Here is a 19342-nt window from a genome sequence, read left to right as displayed (position 1 = left end):
GCTCACAAGTTTTGCAGAAGTGTTGTGTCACATTGCTGTTTTATAACTCATTGGAATAATTCAAAAGGCCTTTTCATTTCACAACATTTTCTCATTATTTCCTGGTTCTGAAGCCGTATTACTTTTCTCATATTTATCATTTCTGCGGCAAGGCGAGGGGACCCTTCTGGAGGAGGAGCCTCAAATGCTGCTGAAATCAGAAATATACATTTCTCAAAATTAATGGGAAATGGACTGAACTGGCACAAGGACTCCACTTTAAATTTTCTCTTTTTTTTTTTTTGTCTTCACATTTTAACCATAACACGTCTGTAAAACAGAATTCTGGAATCGTGACTTCTTAAAGTGCTGCTCTGCTGAGCTGAGAAATCATTTTACCTTCACAAAACTGCTCTGGCAGCTTCCATCACTATATGGGATCTGGAAGTTACTGTGGAAGATCATCTCCAGGTGTTTGCTTTCATGCGTAATGATGGTCCACGTGCATCTGGTGTTCATGGGAAAGTTTTGAGGCCAATGAGGAGATCTGATCATACCACTGTCTGAATGAATGATCCCACCACATCCTAGAGAAATGAGAAACAAGTGAGAGAAATGCTAAAATATTTCCTGTTCTCTGAATGTCTGCTTGCTTCTGTGGCTGCAAGGCTGAGAGAGGGGAAGCCCCACTGCCCATCCAGATTCATCTTTTCCTTAATTTCCCTTCTCCCAGCCCTGCAGCAGGAAGGTAACTTCACTCAAGAAGCTATCTCCTTGTATTTCACTTTCTTCACAAGTTCTCTCTCCTTGCCATTTGATATCCTTTTGCTCTGGCCCTGTCATGTGCCCCTGACAACGAGAAGTGAATATTGCTTACATAAAGAGTAAACATCAGAAATAAATTAATAAGGAGTTTCTCCCAAAATTGCACAAGTTCCTTCCCGCACAACATGGTATGCATATAATGACTGGCAGCGATCTAGAGAAGTACTCTGGGGAAAGGAAAACTTAAATCTATGCTGATCCCTTGTTTTTCTCATCCCATATCACGAAAATATTCCAGTTTCCCATGTGAATCTACTCAGGCTATATCCATTCGCCCAGGGCAAAACAGTGACATCTCCTCCAGCCCAGGCAGCCCTGTGTATCTCTGTAAGATTAGGGAGAGGGCTAAAAACCATGCCTTTAAGAATTGTTAACAGATTCGTTTATAAAAGGGAATAGCTAATCATGGCTTTGCTGCATCTCATGTTCTTACACATAATAAGCTGGGTTAATGTAAAACACACTTGCAGGTACACTGCCAAGAATCTTACTTGTCCTCAATTAAAATTATATATATATTAGCTTTAAAAGGAAGATTTTATTATTAATTTTTCTGTGTTAGATCGTGGCAATTGTGTTTGGGGTAGGAATTTGAAGGCATGTTTTGCTCATACATCCAGAATGCAAACCCAGAGTTTCTTGGTACACAAAGGAGAAGAAAGTTGAGGAAGGGAAAGAAGGTATCCAAAAGAAAAAAGAAATCTTCACAGAGAGAATACTGACTATGCACACAGCATGTGTGCACTGGTGTCCATTGTATCAGTGAAGGCCGGCCTTCCTTGTGCATGAAATCTCAGTGACAAGACTGACAAGTGTCACAACCTGCTGACACAGTGTATACTCACGCAAGCACAAATTATTACTACGTGTAAGAATACACTCCCTTTATCAGACAGTCACTAACATTCAACTCAGGCACGTTAACTGCCTGTGTGGATCATTAGATCATTAACTGATGGAAAGCTAATCAGCAGCAGCCAGGATTGCAGCTGGAGGTGATGCTGGAGAAAGCATTGCGTGCTCTGTGCTGAGGCAGGAAGATGCACTGAATTCTTCCCTGCCACTAATTGTCATATCTAGACTTGCAGTTAGTCACCTCCTCCTGGACAGTGTGCAGATGGTGAATCACCTTCATTATTTTTTATATTCAAAGAGATTATATTTTCAACAGTTAGCTTCCACAGGGGGAAGACAGCTTCTTAAAATGTACCAATTTAGTCCTGCATGCACACCAACATCTCCATTAAAGTTAGAAGTTTTAAGGCTGCTGAGTCATAAGTGCTCTTTAAGAATTTCTGCCTGCTTCTGTTTTGAAACTGATCTCTTTCCAGTTTCAAATGCTTAAACCAAATCAAATTGTGAAACAAATAATGTTTGAGAAATCAACGTCTCACAGTTGCTGACAATAGATACCACTGCTAGAAGGATAATGAGCATGAGATCAATTTACAGGATCAAGAAATTGCCAGTCGGAGGCTTAAAAAGCACATCTTTCCAAAATTGATTTTATTTTTATTGTGTGAGATTAATAAACACGAGCTTAAAACTATTTTAATACTAGCTTCTCTCAGGAACACTGAAGATGTTGACAGGTGTTTATTTTGTTCTGTGATACAAACTTAATTAAAGGGGAAGAATCCAGTTTCACCTTGCACTTGAAAAGTGCAGGGTAGATATCATGTATTGCTGTGCTAGACCAAGAAAAAAACAGTAATTTTTTTCTTACCTAGAGATTCTGCTGTCCATGTTGCGTAAAACCCACCTCCTTGAATTGAGTGGTCAGAGTTAAAGATAACCAGCAGCTTGTTGGAGCCTGACTGAATGATCCCAGGGGATTTGTTTCCACAGTACCTTCCTATGACAGGAGACCCAGGAGTGCCACCATTCAGGACAGTAACAGAGTCCCACTTACAAAGTGAATGATTTTCAACATGGAAGGCTGTAAAATTGAGCTGCAACAGACAAAAGCGAAGTTCAGAACTTAGCACTGGTAGAGAGTTAGAGCAATTCCAGTCAGGTCCTGTGACCATTCTAGTACAACAGTTCTGGGCTATGCTCAGAAGTCTGAGACAGACTTCACCTTTATGCTTTCCTGTAAGTTTTCCTTGGACTCTTGCTGCTGTAAGTAACAGCAGGTACTTATCATGAAGACTGAAATGAAACAGAAACATACAAGTTCAAAAGAGGGAATATTTGGATTTAATCATATGTTTGAAGTTGAATACGTCCTTCAGAACAGTCCCAAATATATACGAATACTGAACTGCTCTCCTGCTCTCAAAGCTTCTCATTATGGGAGTATAAGTAGTTATATAAGCAGAAAGATAAGGCTTTTTTTCTCCTATTACTTTGAATCAAAACACTTAGCAGTTGCTAAAAATAATGCTAGTTGCTATTAAGTCTGAGAGAAACAGTTGCATGGTTGGTTCCTGTGGGTCTGAACTCATCACATAATAAACTAGGCTGGAAAGGCATGTATTGCTGCTTTCTCCCTCCCCCACTGGTTTGTCCTTCCATTGATATGCACACAGGAAGGATTTCCAGTTTAAGGTATAGGTTGTTGACCTAGTAGATTCCTGATTTGTTGATGTTGCAGTACTGAGGTGCGCTGATGGCTGCCTGGCCAATAAGGTGCGTGTTTTTTCCTCTACCACTTCCAGAATTGGAATCTCTGTGATGAAAAGGTTTAGCAAATACATGCAAATTCTTTCTGTAACTGTTTACATCTATTCATTTCTAAAAGAACTCTGCCTGAGCAAAGACCAAATACAAATCTAGCTTAAATTTTTCAAGTTTGGAACTTTACCAGATGGTGGCATATAATAGAAAAGGTCTGCCTGCCTTCACTGAGTAGAAGGCTACTCCATCCTTTGAAATTTAAGATTAGTTCTGCTTTAAACAAACTTGTGGATATTTAAACTTTTTCATTCTACTAAAATCATGCTGTAAATGAGCAAACGTGTAGTCAGTTATCAAAATATCATGCAACAAAATAATTAGGACTCTGGGTTTGCACTTTTTTTTGATGCTTTGTAGTTGTAAACAAAGAAAACATGACAGGAAAATAGCTAAAGCCATTACACATGAAAATCTGCAATGTATTTTGACAAAATTGTTTTTCAGATTTTTTTTCTGACCAAGACCTCAAATGTTGCGATTTTGAGCTGTTCTGCAAAGGATCAGTCAAACAGTTCAGCGAGTGAAGTCTAATACTGCTTTAAAGGCACTTAAATTGGTGTCTCAGCAGTGTGGCAGAATGAGGTAGCACCGCAGGAGGTATTTACATTTATTAAGATATTAGGGTACATCACTGACAGAATTTATACTAGTAACATATTATCTTCTAAGTAACTATTAAGATGCAGAACTAACTTTCCAGTGTCTTCTAGCGTTTCTGCAAAAGTGCAAAAGCACATTTGTTCTCACAACAGTGAGCACATCCACGCACATCTAATAGAAGGAGTTATCTTCCTACAGATAGAAAGGCACTGTTTTGAAGGGCAAATCAGCACTATGGCTTTGAGGTCAAGATAGATACAAATCTATTTTCCAAAAAGCACAACCTAAGTTAGTTGTTTCACACTCTTCCCTAAATAAAACAGAGGGGGAAATTTTTCATTCCTCCACATTTCTGATTTTCCAAATTATCTCAAATCTCTTCTCCAAAATTCAGAGGGTGTTTTTTCACATTGCCAGTCAGGCACACAGTCATGGCATTATTACTCACAGTGATGGTTTCACCTTCAGGGGCTTCCAACAGCCAGGAGCAGTGATTCAGGTTGCCATATGGCTCTGGGTAGTTAGGACTTGAGATAAATCCCCTTTCGTCTGACTGTATACCACCGCAGGCTGAAGAAAAGAAAGTAACATGTCAATACACTGAACACTATAAGCAAGTGACTGGAATATTATTCACCCTGAAATAGTACTAAAATATAATTAGACTGATACAGGTGATTTTGGATGGCACATGCATGGGTGAATAATTTATTGGGAAAGCCCAAGTTTTAAAACCTTTGTCACTGAATTAACACTGAATTAATTTGTCTCTGAGTAAACAGATGAATGACCTTGAGAGTTCACACTTATTCTGACACTTAGTATAGCTCTGCAAAACCTTTGGCAATTAACACTCACAGATGCCTTTTCTGCCTTATCTTCCATTTGTTTATCTCAGACTTAGGAAGCAAACTGGTACCATTCTTGGACCAGCATAATCGAAACAAAAAGTTGTGTGTGTGTCTAGATAACCCCCAAGGCTAAATTCAGCTGTGACAGAAAGAATAGCTGTGCTGGGCCATAAATGGCAAAGTGGTGTAATTTGCACTGATATGGCTCTAAGTCGATTTCAAAACGAGCGCAAGGGTTCAAGAAGCAGAACACATCTCAGCCGTGCTAGCAGTCTGGAGGCCTATTTGTAGTGAGTCAAACTTGGCTGGTATTGCCTGTTATGCCCCTATTCCCAAGAGCAGACAGCTGTTCTAAGTGTTGCAGTGCATTGCAAAAACTAAATGTGGTTCAGGGAATGGGATCAAAGAAGTAGAAAATAAATCTGAAAGCTAATTTCTAGCATATGTTTGCTTCAAATGGATATAAATAGTTGCAGAAATTACAGAGCTTCTGAGGATCTCTTTGAGAGCTGATCCCATGGTATGAATTTTCAGTATCACCAAATGAATGGCATTTTCCTTAGCAAAGGCAATAGTCTGTCAAGTCATTTACCTTCAAATACGTAATGGCCCAAGAATCCTTTATCTTCTGTGTTTTCATCACTTACAAAGTGTACCCAAACCTGGTGTGCAGCTATCACAAGTGGCACTGATGGTGCGGCCTGACCACAGAGCCTGGCTATTAGATCTCCATCAGCATCCCCTAAGCAAACAAAGAAATACACTTTTTGAATCCTGAAACAGGTACGGAAACATAAAGGAGTACATAGGGAAAACATGCATTTTATTTTATTTTGACTAGAAAAAATGAAGTATATACTACAACAGTTCAATCTGATTATTTGTTATAAGTATACTTATATACTTAGAGTGCTATGGCTCATTGACATGATCTAAATCTCTTTGACAGTGTTCTCCTCAAAGCTATATTAATTATTCTTTTAATATCTTGAGCTCCTTCTCTCCTTTCTCTGACATCCTGCACACTTTTGTTTTGTATGACTCATCAGCAACAGGTATACAGAAGTTTTGGGGCAGAATGAAGGGCAGAGACGGCCCAAGGACCTTACTGCATGGAAGGCTATTGAGCCTTCACACTCATGGCATCCATCATTAAAGTCAACAGGGATTTTGAGTTTTCCACAGATATGCTCCAAGAGCAAGCCATCACTGCTGTATTAATGGTGTGAATCTCTTTCCCATGTACTGTTCTGTGCATAGCAATCAAAAACAAAAAAAACACCAATGTTTGCTGAAATCATCAAAATCTCAAAGGAAAGTATGACAGAGACAGAAGCACTTCTGCTCATGCTGTTGTAAGCTCTTATTCCATCATAGTGGTAGAAGTATCTGTTCCTGTTTATTACTGATATACATTGAGGAGAAGGAAAATAACTGTAATAGTGTACCTCAAGACAGCCAGATAATGCTATTCCTAAGTCTGCTTTTCTAATAACAGTGTGTTGGTCTTAAAACTGTCTATTCAGTAGCATCTCCTAACTCCATGCAGAATGGCAGGCTGTTCTTGCAAAGTCAAGAGAGCAGAAAGGAGAAACTGTGGGCATTGTTCAAAGCTCAAGCATGGTTATTCCAGATAACAAAGGCTGAGTAGCTTCATCCTTCTGTCACATGTAGTGACACAGCCCACCACTGGAAATGCCTTGCACCCCAAGGATAAAAGATGTCATATACATTTTTTTAAAAAGACAACTACACAGGCTAAACTGTTCCTTTTTTTTTTTTTTTTTTTTTATGGATAACTTGTAATAATTTCACACAAACATCTCAGCTTCATTAGGGTTGCTGGATGACTTCTTGCTGAACTGGATTTTCCAGAAATTCGTATCTACTCTGCTGGGAAACTCAGCATCTACCAGAATTTACTGATATCCTGCCCCATCTGCTTCTCATGGCTTATTAAAAGTTACTTGTCAGCATGCAGAGCAGAATTAGCGCAGTTTCGCAAGAGACTGCTCTTGGGAAACTGAAGATCCACTAGTATGGATATGGATAGAATGTGCTAAATAGAATTGCTATTTAGATCACGAAAATGTATAGTGCAAAAAAAAGACTGACTTTTTATTTATTTATTTATTTTGTTTGCTTGTTTGTATTGCCTGGAGATCTATGGTTCACAATAAAGCAAGGCTAGCAAAAACTGATGAGTAGCTGATCAGAAACATTTTGTAACATATTTTTCAGAGTTTTTTTTTTATTACTTCCCAGTTCCAGTGCATTGTGGGAAAGAATTGTTAGACTTTGCAGCAGTGCATGCTTTGGCTCTGCACATGAGAAACTGATGCAATGCAGCCAAGTTATCTCATTCAAATTAATTCAAAGAGCATGCAACAGATTCCTGCTCACGGACCCCAACCTTTCAGGAACAATTTCCTGGTAAATTAGAACCTGCTCTCACTGGGACTTACAGATTTATCCTTTCAGTGAAGAGGACAGCTGGAGCTTTCATACTACATTTAGCATTAGCTTAGTGATTTTCATATGACATTTCCAGTTGCTTTTTATTGTGGATAACTAAACATACCCAAAGATGAAGAGATATTACTGGTAATAACTTTGTTACTGTTTTTCTTTTTAAATGCTTTAGTCTGTATTTTGTGATAAAGCATCACAGGAAATACTAATTTCCTTTTGGAAAATCACCTTACAGTTTACAAACTGGAGTACATAGCCAAGAGCCTATGAATAATTAAAGCATTCTTTAATCCACTTCTGCTGTACCTGGGATAACTTAAGAGCAAGAAGAGAATAGGCTATGGACAACATAATTTTTTTTATGACTTCTCCCTGACTGCATTCTTCCAAGGGATCTGAGGTGAAATTCATATTGTATGTATTGCAAACACCACAGAACAATTTATAATCCAAAGATTTATACTCTATTTTTGAATTTTCTGTCCTGAAAGAGTGATGAGATCCATACATCCGCTGCCCTGGTATTGAAATCCCACTACTGGTCTAAAAGGCAACATGGGAGGCATGCATATGAACACTCTCTCAAATGACAGACCCTACAACAGTCAGTCTCTGCGAATACATGGACAAGATTTGGTACATAGTTGCACAACTAGAATCTTAATAAGCTTAATCCATTCTCCTGAACATACCAACCTATACGTAACTCTAAGTAGTCGTACTGGCAGTCCTGGTGATGTTCCAAGTGGAAATCCTCAAAAGAGATATATATGGAGGAGTTGTAGCGGGAGGGATTTTCAATGGTCCATTCACAGTTCAGTTTACTTGTGTAATTCTTAACACCATCATAACCAGGAGAAGAGAAATTCCCACCTGTATCTCCCATCAGAGTTCCACCACAAACTGCAGAAATAATATAATTTATTTTAAAATAGTAGTGATTCTTGAACAAACAGAACACCCATCCCTGTCCATAATGCCCAGCATAAGAGGATTCTTACCTTGGAAGCTATTTGCAAATCTTTAAAACATGTGTAAAGTGAAGAAAGAACTGTTACTCACAGCATGAACATATTTCAACAGCACCATCAATGCAACAAGCATTAGCTAACTTTGTGAAAAAAATCTCATTACAGTTCCAACTCAGTACTGCTCAGCTTCTAACCATTCCCTAATTCTAAATTCAAGAGAATATTTTTCTGGAATATACCCTCAAGAGCAGCACACCCATAGAGTAGGATGTACATGTGGGGGAAGTTTGAAAGACTTAAGGCTCTTGTACTAAAGGTCTGCCAATCATCTCTCTGGAGGCTACACTTGCAAAAGTAGGTTAGCAGAACTCTTTCACAAGCTACAGGAAATTAATTACTCCCATGAGTAATAAGGAAACACTTGAATTATTCAAGTAGATTAAGCAGTATGCCTTTTAGATTTCTTCATAGAATAGGCCTACTTCAGATCATCTCTAACACAGGACTAAACACAAAACAATAAATCAGTAGTGAGAGTAAGGACTGTGATCCAGTAGAGGTTGTTCTTTTGATCTGAAGCCCATAACTCCAAGAGATTCCCCATTTTTTCCAAGTCCTCCCAACTAATTAAAGACATGATATACACCCATCCAGAAATGTGAGGCAGAGAAAAAGGTATCAGAGATCTGTTAGCTGCTTCATTCATTTTTTTTTGTCATGCACCAGCATTTTAGTTATGAAATGAATCATTTAATTCAAACACACAACTTACCTGAATCTTCACTGGATGTGTATGAGACACTGAAGCCTCTGGTTGCATGGGACACATCTGTCACCAAAACAACTTTCATAGTGTTTCCAGAGGATTTCACCTCAGTGCCAGGGTTTACCTCACCACACAGCTTGACCAGACGAGGAGAGTTCTGTCTGAGGCCATTGTAAACCTGTTGGGTCAAAATAACTCTTCTGAGATACATTCTTATGAGCATCTCCTGTACCATACAACAGTGCTCCACCTCTTTAACACAAAGTTCATTGATGTCTCTCACAGCAGGTTGGCTCCCAGATCTGCTGAAAACCTCAGAACAAACTTCCACTGACTTGAGTAGATAAGGCTTCGAAGTAAAGCATCAAAAATTCCTTGCTTATTTTGTCAAAAGTCAAACATAACAAACACAAACCGTTTCAAAATTTGAACGGTTTGTTTAGGAAAGAAAACAATATTTTAATTAAATATTTAGAGCTTCAGTCTAAAGCTACCGATCATGTTCATTTCACTGCAAATGATCATATTTGATTTCTTTTTAAAACAAAGGTCATCTTTATAAAAAATGTCCAAAAAAATATTCAGTGCTAATGGGCATTTTTGATTAATGCAAACATTTCACTTTTTGCTGATTCAGATGTAATTTGCACAGTTTCTTTCACAGACTTTAGCCTAGGACTTAATTTTTTTCTTTCTAGTACAATTTCAGCAAGGTAGAAAAGACATTTCCCACTGAGATTTGGAATAAGTGATGAAGGCACATCAAGTAGCATGACAGATTTTCCTTTAAAAGATACTACTTCATTATTCAATAAAAAGCCATTTCTTATGGTCTGCCTAAAGACCCGTAAAGGAAAACAAGGGAAGATCACCCACAAATCACCAGGAAAAGCTCCCTCACTCCCTCACATTTGTACATGAGCTCCCTTCTGATCATGGTAAAACTAAACCCTGCACTGCTAACTTGAACAAATGAGAAACTGAATACTCAGAGCTCAGGGTACAGGTAATACGTAGGGAACTCTGCCTTGCTGGAGAAGAAAGGCTAGGGATGAGATAGATGCTGACAGAGAGTAATGTGACCATGTTAGGGCTGCATGGTGAGAACCTTGCAGATCCTGCAGCAAACATACCTGGACATCCATAAGAGACTAGGGGAGTTGGAGGTACCTCTACCCACTGTTAAAGTAATGACACTGAAGCCTGGTTCTTCAAGTCCGCCTCTCTGCCTGGCTCATGAATTCCAGAATGTCCATACTTTAAAATTAGCAGATGTGACCCAGCAGAGCTAACTTTCATTTATCAGTTTCCTCTGGATTAAATTGTGATTTGTCTTAAAATCAGATGTAGACATAAATGACCTTTCAGCTGTATTAAGTTCTGTATTCCATCTTCACACGCAATACTCACAGCCACATAATCTGATGAGCACCTCCAGTGTTCTTCAGTTCTCATATCATTAATGGTTAGGATGACACGTCGGCCTTCTTCTACTGTGATCCTCCATTCACACACTCGATTATGTGGGTATGGGTTGGGATAGTTTGGTGAAGCAAACGTTCCAACAGGGGCAGAAAAATCCCCACCGCATTCTGAAATACCCAGATAATATTGGGACATTGTTTATAGAGTTAAAAGGAAAAAAAATGTTCCCATCAATAATGCAAGAAATAGAGATCCTGAAAGCTTGATTTGTTATGCCTACTCTCTTCATACATTTGTCTAACAGCTGAGTTCCTCAGTTCTTATTCATCCATAAAAGCAGCTGAATGTTAATAGGCCATAGCAACTCTAATTATTAACACGTCCTTCTCCGAAGGGTTTATGTCAGACTTCAGAAGCCTGAGTAACCCTCGGGCTTTGTTGCAAAGCAATACAAGCCTCTTAATGTGGCTGTATTGAGATATTACTGCCTTTCAGATGACTAGACAGGGCCTTAGTGTAATGATGAAAGGATGTATTTTTCCTCTGCTTGGAGGTAGAGAAGTAGAGAAAAAGCCACAAAGGACTTTAAGCAGTGCTTTTTCAGTACAGTTATTTTATTTGTTCCCATCTTTGCTATGAATTTAAAATGATACTCTGATGAAAAAATATTAAACGTCTTGAGTATACACATTTTTCTTCTGTGACTAATGGTGTAAACTTGCCGGTCTATACTTGGTTTTCTCTTCAAATACAGAGATAGAGTTCAATGGAGCATAGTGGGAGAGTTAGTCTCTTTCTTCATCCTCACAGAGTCCTATAGAATAGTCTAATCTCTGTATCCACCTGCATTTAATTTTTGCTAATACAGTTTCTCTTCTGCATAACAGGGTTCTGGGAGTAAAATAACATTCCTTTGGATTCTGTTTCTTACTCTGTTATTTTACTGCAGAAGATGAAGGATAAGGAAGCTTTCAGATGAAGTTACAAGGAATTTAAAAAAGGGTTGACAGGAGATATTTTCAAGACAACTACTGAAAACAGTTTATTTAAAAGTTACCAGATTTTTTTTTTCTTATTTTTCACTTTGAGGGTTATTGAATGTTGGAATAAGTTGTCCACAGAGGTTTTGGAGTGTCTGCTCCTGAGGACATTCAAAACTCAACTGGACACATTCTTGGTCAGCCTGCTCTATCTGATCCTGCTTGAGTGGTTGAACATTTCTTACAACCTCAGTGCCTCTGCAGTTTTGTGATGCTGCTATCATGAATCATCACTGATGTTAAGACTGGAAAGATATTTTCCTTAGAAAGTCAAAATTTCTAAGGAAAACAATCTGGTATGCTAAACTATGTTATGAGAGCATACTTCTGCAAGGTGGTGATTCATTTCTTCTGGACAAGAACTCTCCAAAGGAGAAGGATAAACCTCTCAGTTTCTACATGATCAGCTCCTTTCCTCCCAAATTAACTAATTTTGAGAACAAATAAATTATACCTTTTAATGTAGGAAAACAAAACAAAGCATTACCTCCGAACTACTGCCTTTAGGGAGATCTAAGAATATCACTCACCTTAAAAGATGGAAAAGAATAACATAAAGGAATATCATAGATTTTCTTTACCTTCCTCCATCTCATTAAGATGTCCTGTATGGCAGGACATCCCTGGAGTGACTGCTGCAGAGAAAAAGTGCAGAGAAGCATGCTTTGCTGTTTGAAACCTATCACTGAAAGCATCGTCTCCTTTACAGGGACTGCTTACCTTTCAAAGTTTTGGCTAAGCAGTAACCAGAGAGCTCTATTCTTACTTTATCTAGCAATGAATTTGAAGAGCAAATATACATCCTAAAACCACTGATCTACAATGTACGCTTTACTAGACTATGTACTGGGCAGTATGTTTCTGCCCTGAAAGTAACTTGCAGCCTTGCAAATCCAACCTTCAGTACTGGAATCAAAGCGCAGTCTGAATCCTCGGGCATTTATTGATCCATCAGCGACAAATTTGACATAAGCAAAACTGTCAGAGGTATCCATAGCATCAGGGAGAGTGTTTCCACAGTACCGGCCCAACAAATTTCCTGTAAAAATCAAATACAGAAATACAATTTTTATCAAATATGTTATTTCTATTTCCATTTATACTGATGGACCACATTAAGGAAACTAGTAAAATCAGTTTACTTCTGGGAAATTGCTGGGAAAGGTTTTGTTTGCCTTTCAGCAAGCAAGGCAGACAGGAGCAAACACTGTACATTCAAAAGGGGCACCATATGCTCAATGAGGAATGCTTTCAGGAACCTCTGGTGAGGTTTCTCAGCATTGCGAGGAAAGAGAGGACAAACAATGAAAAAACTCTCAAACCAGAAGCATTGTACTCTCGTATCTCCACAAAGTCATTTGCACATTCAGAGGTGCTTTGAATATCCAGGTCTTCCAGTGTGATGGTAAGATAGTGGCCCCTCGGCCCCTGCAGAAACCATTCACAGAGCAGGTCATCCGGATAGTGAAGGTCAGGATATCCCACACTTTCAATGACACCAGTTTGTCCTGCCACTGTACCGCCACAGGGAGCTGCAAAAGCAAGAACTAGGCTGATTGAAGGAGCTCAAAGAGACAAGCAGTTTTTCAGAAGAAAGCTCAAAACCTAAAACTAAGGCACAAGCAGCTTATTCTGTAGCTGTGGAGTAATACATTTAGAATTGCTTTCTGACCAAAAATCCCACGTTTTCTTTTTAATTCAACCAGTTGAATTTGTTCTGTTTGTCATATGCACCATTTGCATTGCAGGCAGCCCTTCCCATCTGCCTGTCTCCCATTTATTTGAATAAACTCACAGATTTCAAGGATCATGTCTAATTTCTACCTATATCCATATTTATCCATATCCATATACATCCAGTTCTTCTGAAAAAGATAAAAAAAAAAACAAAAAACCTCACATTCAATGTATGTAAATCTGTATCAACTACTATTCATAAAGAAACTTAGTTTGCTAAAAGTGGATCTAAACATTTTGTTACTGGCAAAAAGTAATTGCTGATTTGTGTCTAAAGCTATGATTCAAATTCCTCTTCTATTTCCTGCAGTCCCTTCCTGTTTAGATATCTCTCCTTGTGATGGAATGATGGAGTGGTTCATGAGGAAGAAACTGCATAATTCACTTATCAGTGGTACCTGCAGTTATAAACTCATAATAACACAGTTCACAGAAAATAATACTCCCTGATAGAATATATTGGATCTTACAGTGTAGTCTGTGTGTCTGCCAGATACCTTTTCATGACAGTAAGAATGGTGTACGTACTGTCTGCTTTGAGAGATAAGTGCTTTGCTCCAGAATGACTGGCACAGAGTTGAGATGACTGTTTAAATCTTCTATGGATACATAAATGCATAATGGCTTAGTATACCAACATTTTCTGAGGTTTGAAGTTGCATCATTTTTCAGCTTCAGAAATATCACAGTATGCTACCTTGGCTGAAGGGCTTAAGATTTAACACAATCAGCAAAATCCTGTGTAAGGCAATAGCGTTCACTATTTCGCCTCTGAGAAATTGTCAGTCCAAGACTTTCCTACATGAGTAACACTAACATAATAGCCACTGACCTTTGAAGATCATTAAACTTATAAAAAAATAAAAGGTACCATATTTCTGATCTGACCAAATATTATTTTTTATTTTACATATTTGTTAGTGCTTTCTACTACTATTTTTTGCACCTTGAAAGTAAATAATTTTAAAATTAAATTATGCCGCATGACTTTGTCCACCTCACCGTTGTGCTACTGCTCTTTTGATAACTATCTTTGATGAGGGGTTACCCAGTCTTTATCTGCAGCAGATCTGTGATCAGTTTCCTGTTCATATTTCCATAATTTCCATCTCTTGCTAGGTCTAGAACACATGATGTTAACCCGTATGATGACTCTGATGTCATAGCCCTAACACTAATTGGAAGAAGCGTCTGCCAGTCCCACTCTTATGCATTGCTTAAGTTCCATTTAAAAAGCCAGGTAATTGAGACCAAAATCTTCCCCAGTGTGAGAGAAATTGATAAATGGAAACATTACCAATTGAATATTTAGCATTGAATCCCACATGGGTGTCACTGCTGTCAGATCTGAATCTCAGGTACATGACAGCTCCCGAGGATCTCTGTGAGCCTGGCAACAAACTCCCACAAAGCTTGGCAAGGATAGGGGCACTCGAGTCAGCACCGTTACGTAGCTCTAGGTAACTTGATGTGCAGCTAGAATAAGAAAGAATTTTTTGTTCAGTGTTCAGCAGTAATTGTTTTAAACCATTTAAATAAGTGTACAAAGCCACAAATCTGTAGGAAATTAGATCAGTTTTCATGCACTGTGACCAGGACAGAATCAACATGTTAATGATCAATGATAGTCATTCAGTATGTGAATCAAAAGAAGTGCTAGAAACACTGAGAAAGATTCGTTCAAATCCAGCCCATAATCAGACCAGATCTGACAAAAGTGTGTCCTTGGGAGGTTATGAACAACACAGAAGACAATCTTAAACATGATTTCTTTTTTTTTCCAGCATTCAGCTATTAAGTCTCTTTAAGGATTGATATGTTAAAGAATAAATACAATACCAACTAAGGGAATAAAAATTCAAATATGGGAATATACACAGGTGGGCATAAAAAGACCTAAAACACCTTAACTAACAGCTTTGCCTTCAGAATGATGCAGCAGCCTGAGAAGACATCCTAGAATCCAGAAAGAAAGAATACTTTGGGGATTCTCCTTCCTGCATCATTTTTTTTCCTTAATATGGCCACACAGGTAAGGGTTGTTTTTGGTGTTTACTGGCCTATCTCCAAATCAGTGAAGTTACATCACCTGGAAACTAGGCCTTGATTCATGCTTCAGGGAGTGGGATGCAAAACATGTTGACTCACTGAAAATCAGCAAGATAAGTGGTGGTAATCAACTGGATTTAAAACTTGTTGATAGTCACAATGAAAATCTGAAAATGAAAAGACTTAATGGCAAAGATTTTACTGAACACACCTTTTAAGTATGATGCCTCCTCCCTCTCTATAATATTTATCTGTATCATGCACTGCAATGTACACTAGTGACTCAATAGCTTCAGTAATCTCTCTTAAATATTTCCCAATAATTTTTGATTGTAAAAATGGAAGTGCGCTCTGGGAGGAATTAGAGAAAGTAACAGGGAAAGAAAAATTAGGATGAAGTCTCTGAAGAAACGCAGGCAAAATAATGTGGATATATACTTTGGTGAAGGTTCAATGTAAAACTGATCTTCAAATTGCAGTTCTACTGCATGTCCATTAGGAGCAGTTATGGTCCAGACACAGTCAGCGTGCGAGGGGTAATTGTTCGGATAGTTGGGGGAAGACGTATATCCACTGGGGTTGAAATCATTGATATAAATATTCCCTCCACAAGCTGGGAAAGAAAAGATTGCCAATAAAAAACAACAACACGTTAAGGAAATGGGTGAGGCATTGAAAATATGAGTCATCACTATATTCCAACAGTTTTCTTTCAGTGTCATATAGCTACATCAAAACTGAATGTTTTTTACTGCTTGCTATGGGAAATCATTTTAATGCAGTAGAACCCGATGTTCCCTATGTGCTGCTGTTTACCTAGTTCTCCTCAATTCCAAATGCTCTGGTCCTTAAATTAAACCGCTTTTAAGTCTTCCTTAGTTTGGCTTCTTAGCCAAGCACGAAACAGGCTTCTTGCCTTGTTCCCATCTCAGTTCTCAAAGCAAGAAAAGCCAGCAGGTCAGAGTCATCACTGTTACTGTGAATCATTTCCTACAACTGCTTTCCAAAAGTCAAAATGATTGAAATGCCTGTTTAATGCAATAATGAAGACATGAGAAATGCCAGTTAGAGTAAACATGAGGATTAATTCTGGTCCTTCATCCTAGAAAAATGCCTTCATTTTGATCAGAAGCTCTCTGTCAAAAAAAAAAAAGAAAAAGAAAAAGAAAAAAGAAAAAAAGGCTATTCTAACCATGCTGGTAAACACAGAGTTTTAGTCAAGTTTTCTAAACAGTTGAAATACTACGGTACAGCTTCACCCATTCTCTTTATGAATCCCCTACAGAAATGCTAGCAATGATTCTCTGTGGCAATGGGGAAAAGTAGACAGAAAGCAAGAAAACAAGCACTTAAAATTTTGAGTACATTGACAGGTTGCCTTAGTTGTGATCAGTTACACTGATTAACAGCAGGTCTCCTGGTGTCCCAAGTGGCATGTGTCAGAAATATAGTGGAATAACTGCAAATGTCAAATCCCTGATTTACTTCTGGAACCTGAGCTTTCATTCTATTTCATTCTTTAAAAATGTTAGCTCTGGCTAAATGTTGTTTTCTCAGCTGAGAGAAAAACTTGTGAGAAACCTTATCGCCTTTCTAGACATACTAGAGTACATCATTCCTGACATAACTTAGCAGTTGCACTTGGTAGTGAATGTTTAAAATAATGTTCTGTTTCCAGGCTTTTTTTTTTCTTCTCTTTTCTGCATAAATAATGAACATCTCTACTTAATTTCAGAGGCTACACATGTTTCTCCACCCCAACATGATTTTACTTTGATATCTTCAGTTTCGATGAGCTGCATCTGGTTGTCTTTACAAAGGAGAAATTTGAGAATAGGATCAGAAGTCACAGACTAAAGAAAAAAGAGAGGGTATTTTTGCAGACATCTGATTTCATTGACTTACATTCTGTCTGGGCTGGGATTTATAACAAAAACCCTCTTTAAGAGGAGAAATTGCAATTTTTATCTGTCGAGTTACAGAACTCATGCTCATTTGCTAGACTTAATGCTAGACTTACCTAAACTCTTAGCCTCAAATTTCAGTTTGAATCCTTGACCCTCATTCCTGCTGTCAGAAATGAAGCGGACAAATAGCTGATTGTCTGTGGTGTACATGGTAGAGATGGGGCTGCTTCCACAAAAGCGTCCATTTCCCCTTCCAGATACCAAGGGTGGGGCAGAAGCATCGAGCCCATTCTTAAGCTAGAAGAAAAAAATTTGCTAAAGCCACACAAGCTTCGAGCACACTCTATCTCAATGCTTCTAGCCACAGAGAAAAACGATTACCTAGTGTTTAACTAATGCATAGCAGTAAGTAAGACAGAAACAGAAAAATAATTTCTGTGACACTTCAATTTTTTATTTCCATCTCTCAAGAATCTGGTCTGTTTCACTGCTACTAAAATCTGTAAGATTCAGAAGCTTTAATACTTTTGAGAATTTGGGACTTTGCTAATAACCTTACCTCTACGTAATCACCGATGTTGCAGGAAGCATCCTCACTTTTAACCTGAAAAGGCTGTTCAAAATGGACGGTTATGATAAATCCAGAAGTTACCACTACACGCCAGGAACAATTCAGATTAGGAGTATAGTCCTGAGGGTAGCTGGGGGATGTGATCACACCCCTATCTTCATGCAAATAGCCTCCGCAACCTGAGAAAAAGGAGTTGAAGCAAAGAGAAAAATATTAGTGTCAACTATTCAAATATTGATTCAGAAGAAAAGAAAACAACTGTCACAGGGAAGATGTTACAGGTAAAAGCAAATGTTGAAACAAATATTTGACAAGTTGAGGGCCAGAGAGCAATGCACAAAATGAAGGATCTCCCAAATACAATTTAATAGTTTGCAAGATGACTCAGACCAAACATCTTGACATTAAAAGTCAGTTCTCAGACTTAACAGACAAGTAAGCAAATAGCTGTGCCACGGACCTCTCATGGAATGACTCTCATGATGTATGAGTTTATTGCTTTTAGCATGGACTAAACCACTATCACCTACTCAAGCTGATGGTAAAAAAAACTTCTCCCAGCTGTCTGTTTTCATAACATCTTCTTTGGTGCCTCAGCCTGTTCAGGAATCTGTTATCAACCATGGGTGCATGTGGGAAGGGTGTCATTGCAAACTGCTGACATTCCTGCAAGAACTTATGAACTCTCAATATCTGTCTATCTGTCCCTCTCTCTCTCTTTTCTTTTTTTTTTTTTTTTGTGTCTGTGCTTTGAGTCATTTACTTTCACCTCTTGCTTGGATATTCTTTCTCTTTCTCCCTCAAAATAAGCTGTTACAACCTTATGCGTATACACTTTTTTACTTCTGGAAAGTGACCACTCTGGTTGAATCATGCTTTGTTGTCTTACATTGTTGAGCAAATAGCAAATTTTATCTCTGCAGAGTCAGAGATTTTTTAATCTATGTTTGTGAGAACTGGATAATCGATCTCTGTGATCAACTGCATAGATCATAGACAGATGATAAAAATGCCATCATTAGTCTTTTCCTACTCAGTTGTTAACAGCAAGGCAGAAATTTATCTGGGAAAGAAGAGAAACAGATCTTACTTTTGTGATATGAGGCATTAAATCCAGCTCCAGTGACACTTGCATCTGACACGAAGTGGATGAACATTGTCTCTCCAGTTGATCTTACTGGGCCAGGAGGTTCTCGTCCACATACAGTAGCTAGCAATGGGGAAAGATCACTGTCTCCTGAAATCAAAAGAAAACGTAATAATTAATAATTAAAATCAGTTCACTTTGCCTTTTTTGTTTGCTGTGACTTTTCCACTTTCAGGCAGGGACTTTTAAAGACTTCTAATCCCTCACAGAGAAATATTTTTATAGATAACCAAACATTTTGCTATGCTTTGCTAGTTTTGTTTTAACTAGCGGAACATCTCAGTCTAGAGGAACAATACTGATGTAGATGCTGTTTCCATTGC

At 38.3% G+C, this 19342-nt stretch overlaps 1 protein-coding gene across 1 annotated transcript in view; it reads right to left on the bottom strand.

The window, feature by feature from the left end:
* The window catches only part of CUBN (cubilin), a 132036-nt gene that overhangs the window by 28372 nt on the left and 84322 nt on the right, over nt 1-19342 (bottom strand). Inside the window, exons 41-54 of the mRNA XM_052696991.1 lie at nt 18963-19109; nt 17861-18051; nt 17415-17598; nt 15833-16007; nt 14643-14821; nt 12931-13140; nt 12507-12647; nt 10554-10735; nt 9150-9321; nt 8103-8309; nt 5527-5676; nt 4532-4653; nt 2531-2756; nt 379-566 (exon numbers count right to left, since the gene is read on the bottom strand). Of these exons, the coding sequence (XP_052552951.1) occupies nt 379-566; nt 2531-2756; nt 4532-4653; nt 5527-5676; nt 8103-8309; nt 9150-9321; nt 10554-10735; nt 12507-12647; nt 12931-13140; nt 14643-14821; nt 15833-16007; nt 17415-17598; nt 17861-18051; nt 18963-19109 (2474 nt within the window). The remainder of the gene's footprint in view (nt 1-378; nt 567-2530; nt 2757-4531; nt 4654-5526; nt 5677-8102; nt 8310-9149; nt 9322-10553; nt 10736-12506; nt 12648-12930; nt 13141-14642; nt 14822-15832; nt 16008-17414; nt 17599-17860; nt 18052-18962; nt 19110-19342) is intronic.

Source organism: Tympanuchus pallidicinctus, unplaced genomic scaffold, assembly GCF_026119805.1.
Source record: "Tympanuchus pallidicinctus isolate F22 unplaced genomic scaffold, pur_lepc_1.0 scaffold3, whole genome shotgun sequence".
Lineage (NCBI taxonomy): Eukaryota > Metazoa > Chordata > Aves > Galliformes > Phasianidae > Tympanuchus > Tympanuchus pallidicinctus.
The sequence above is the reverse complement of the archived record's forward strand: the minus strand, read 5'-3'. Positions and strand labels throughout refer to the sequence as shown.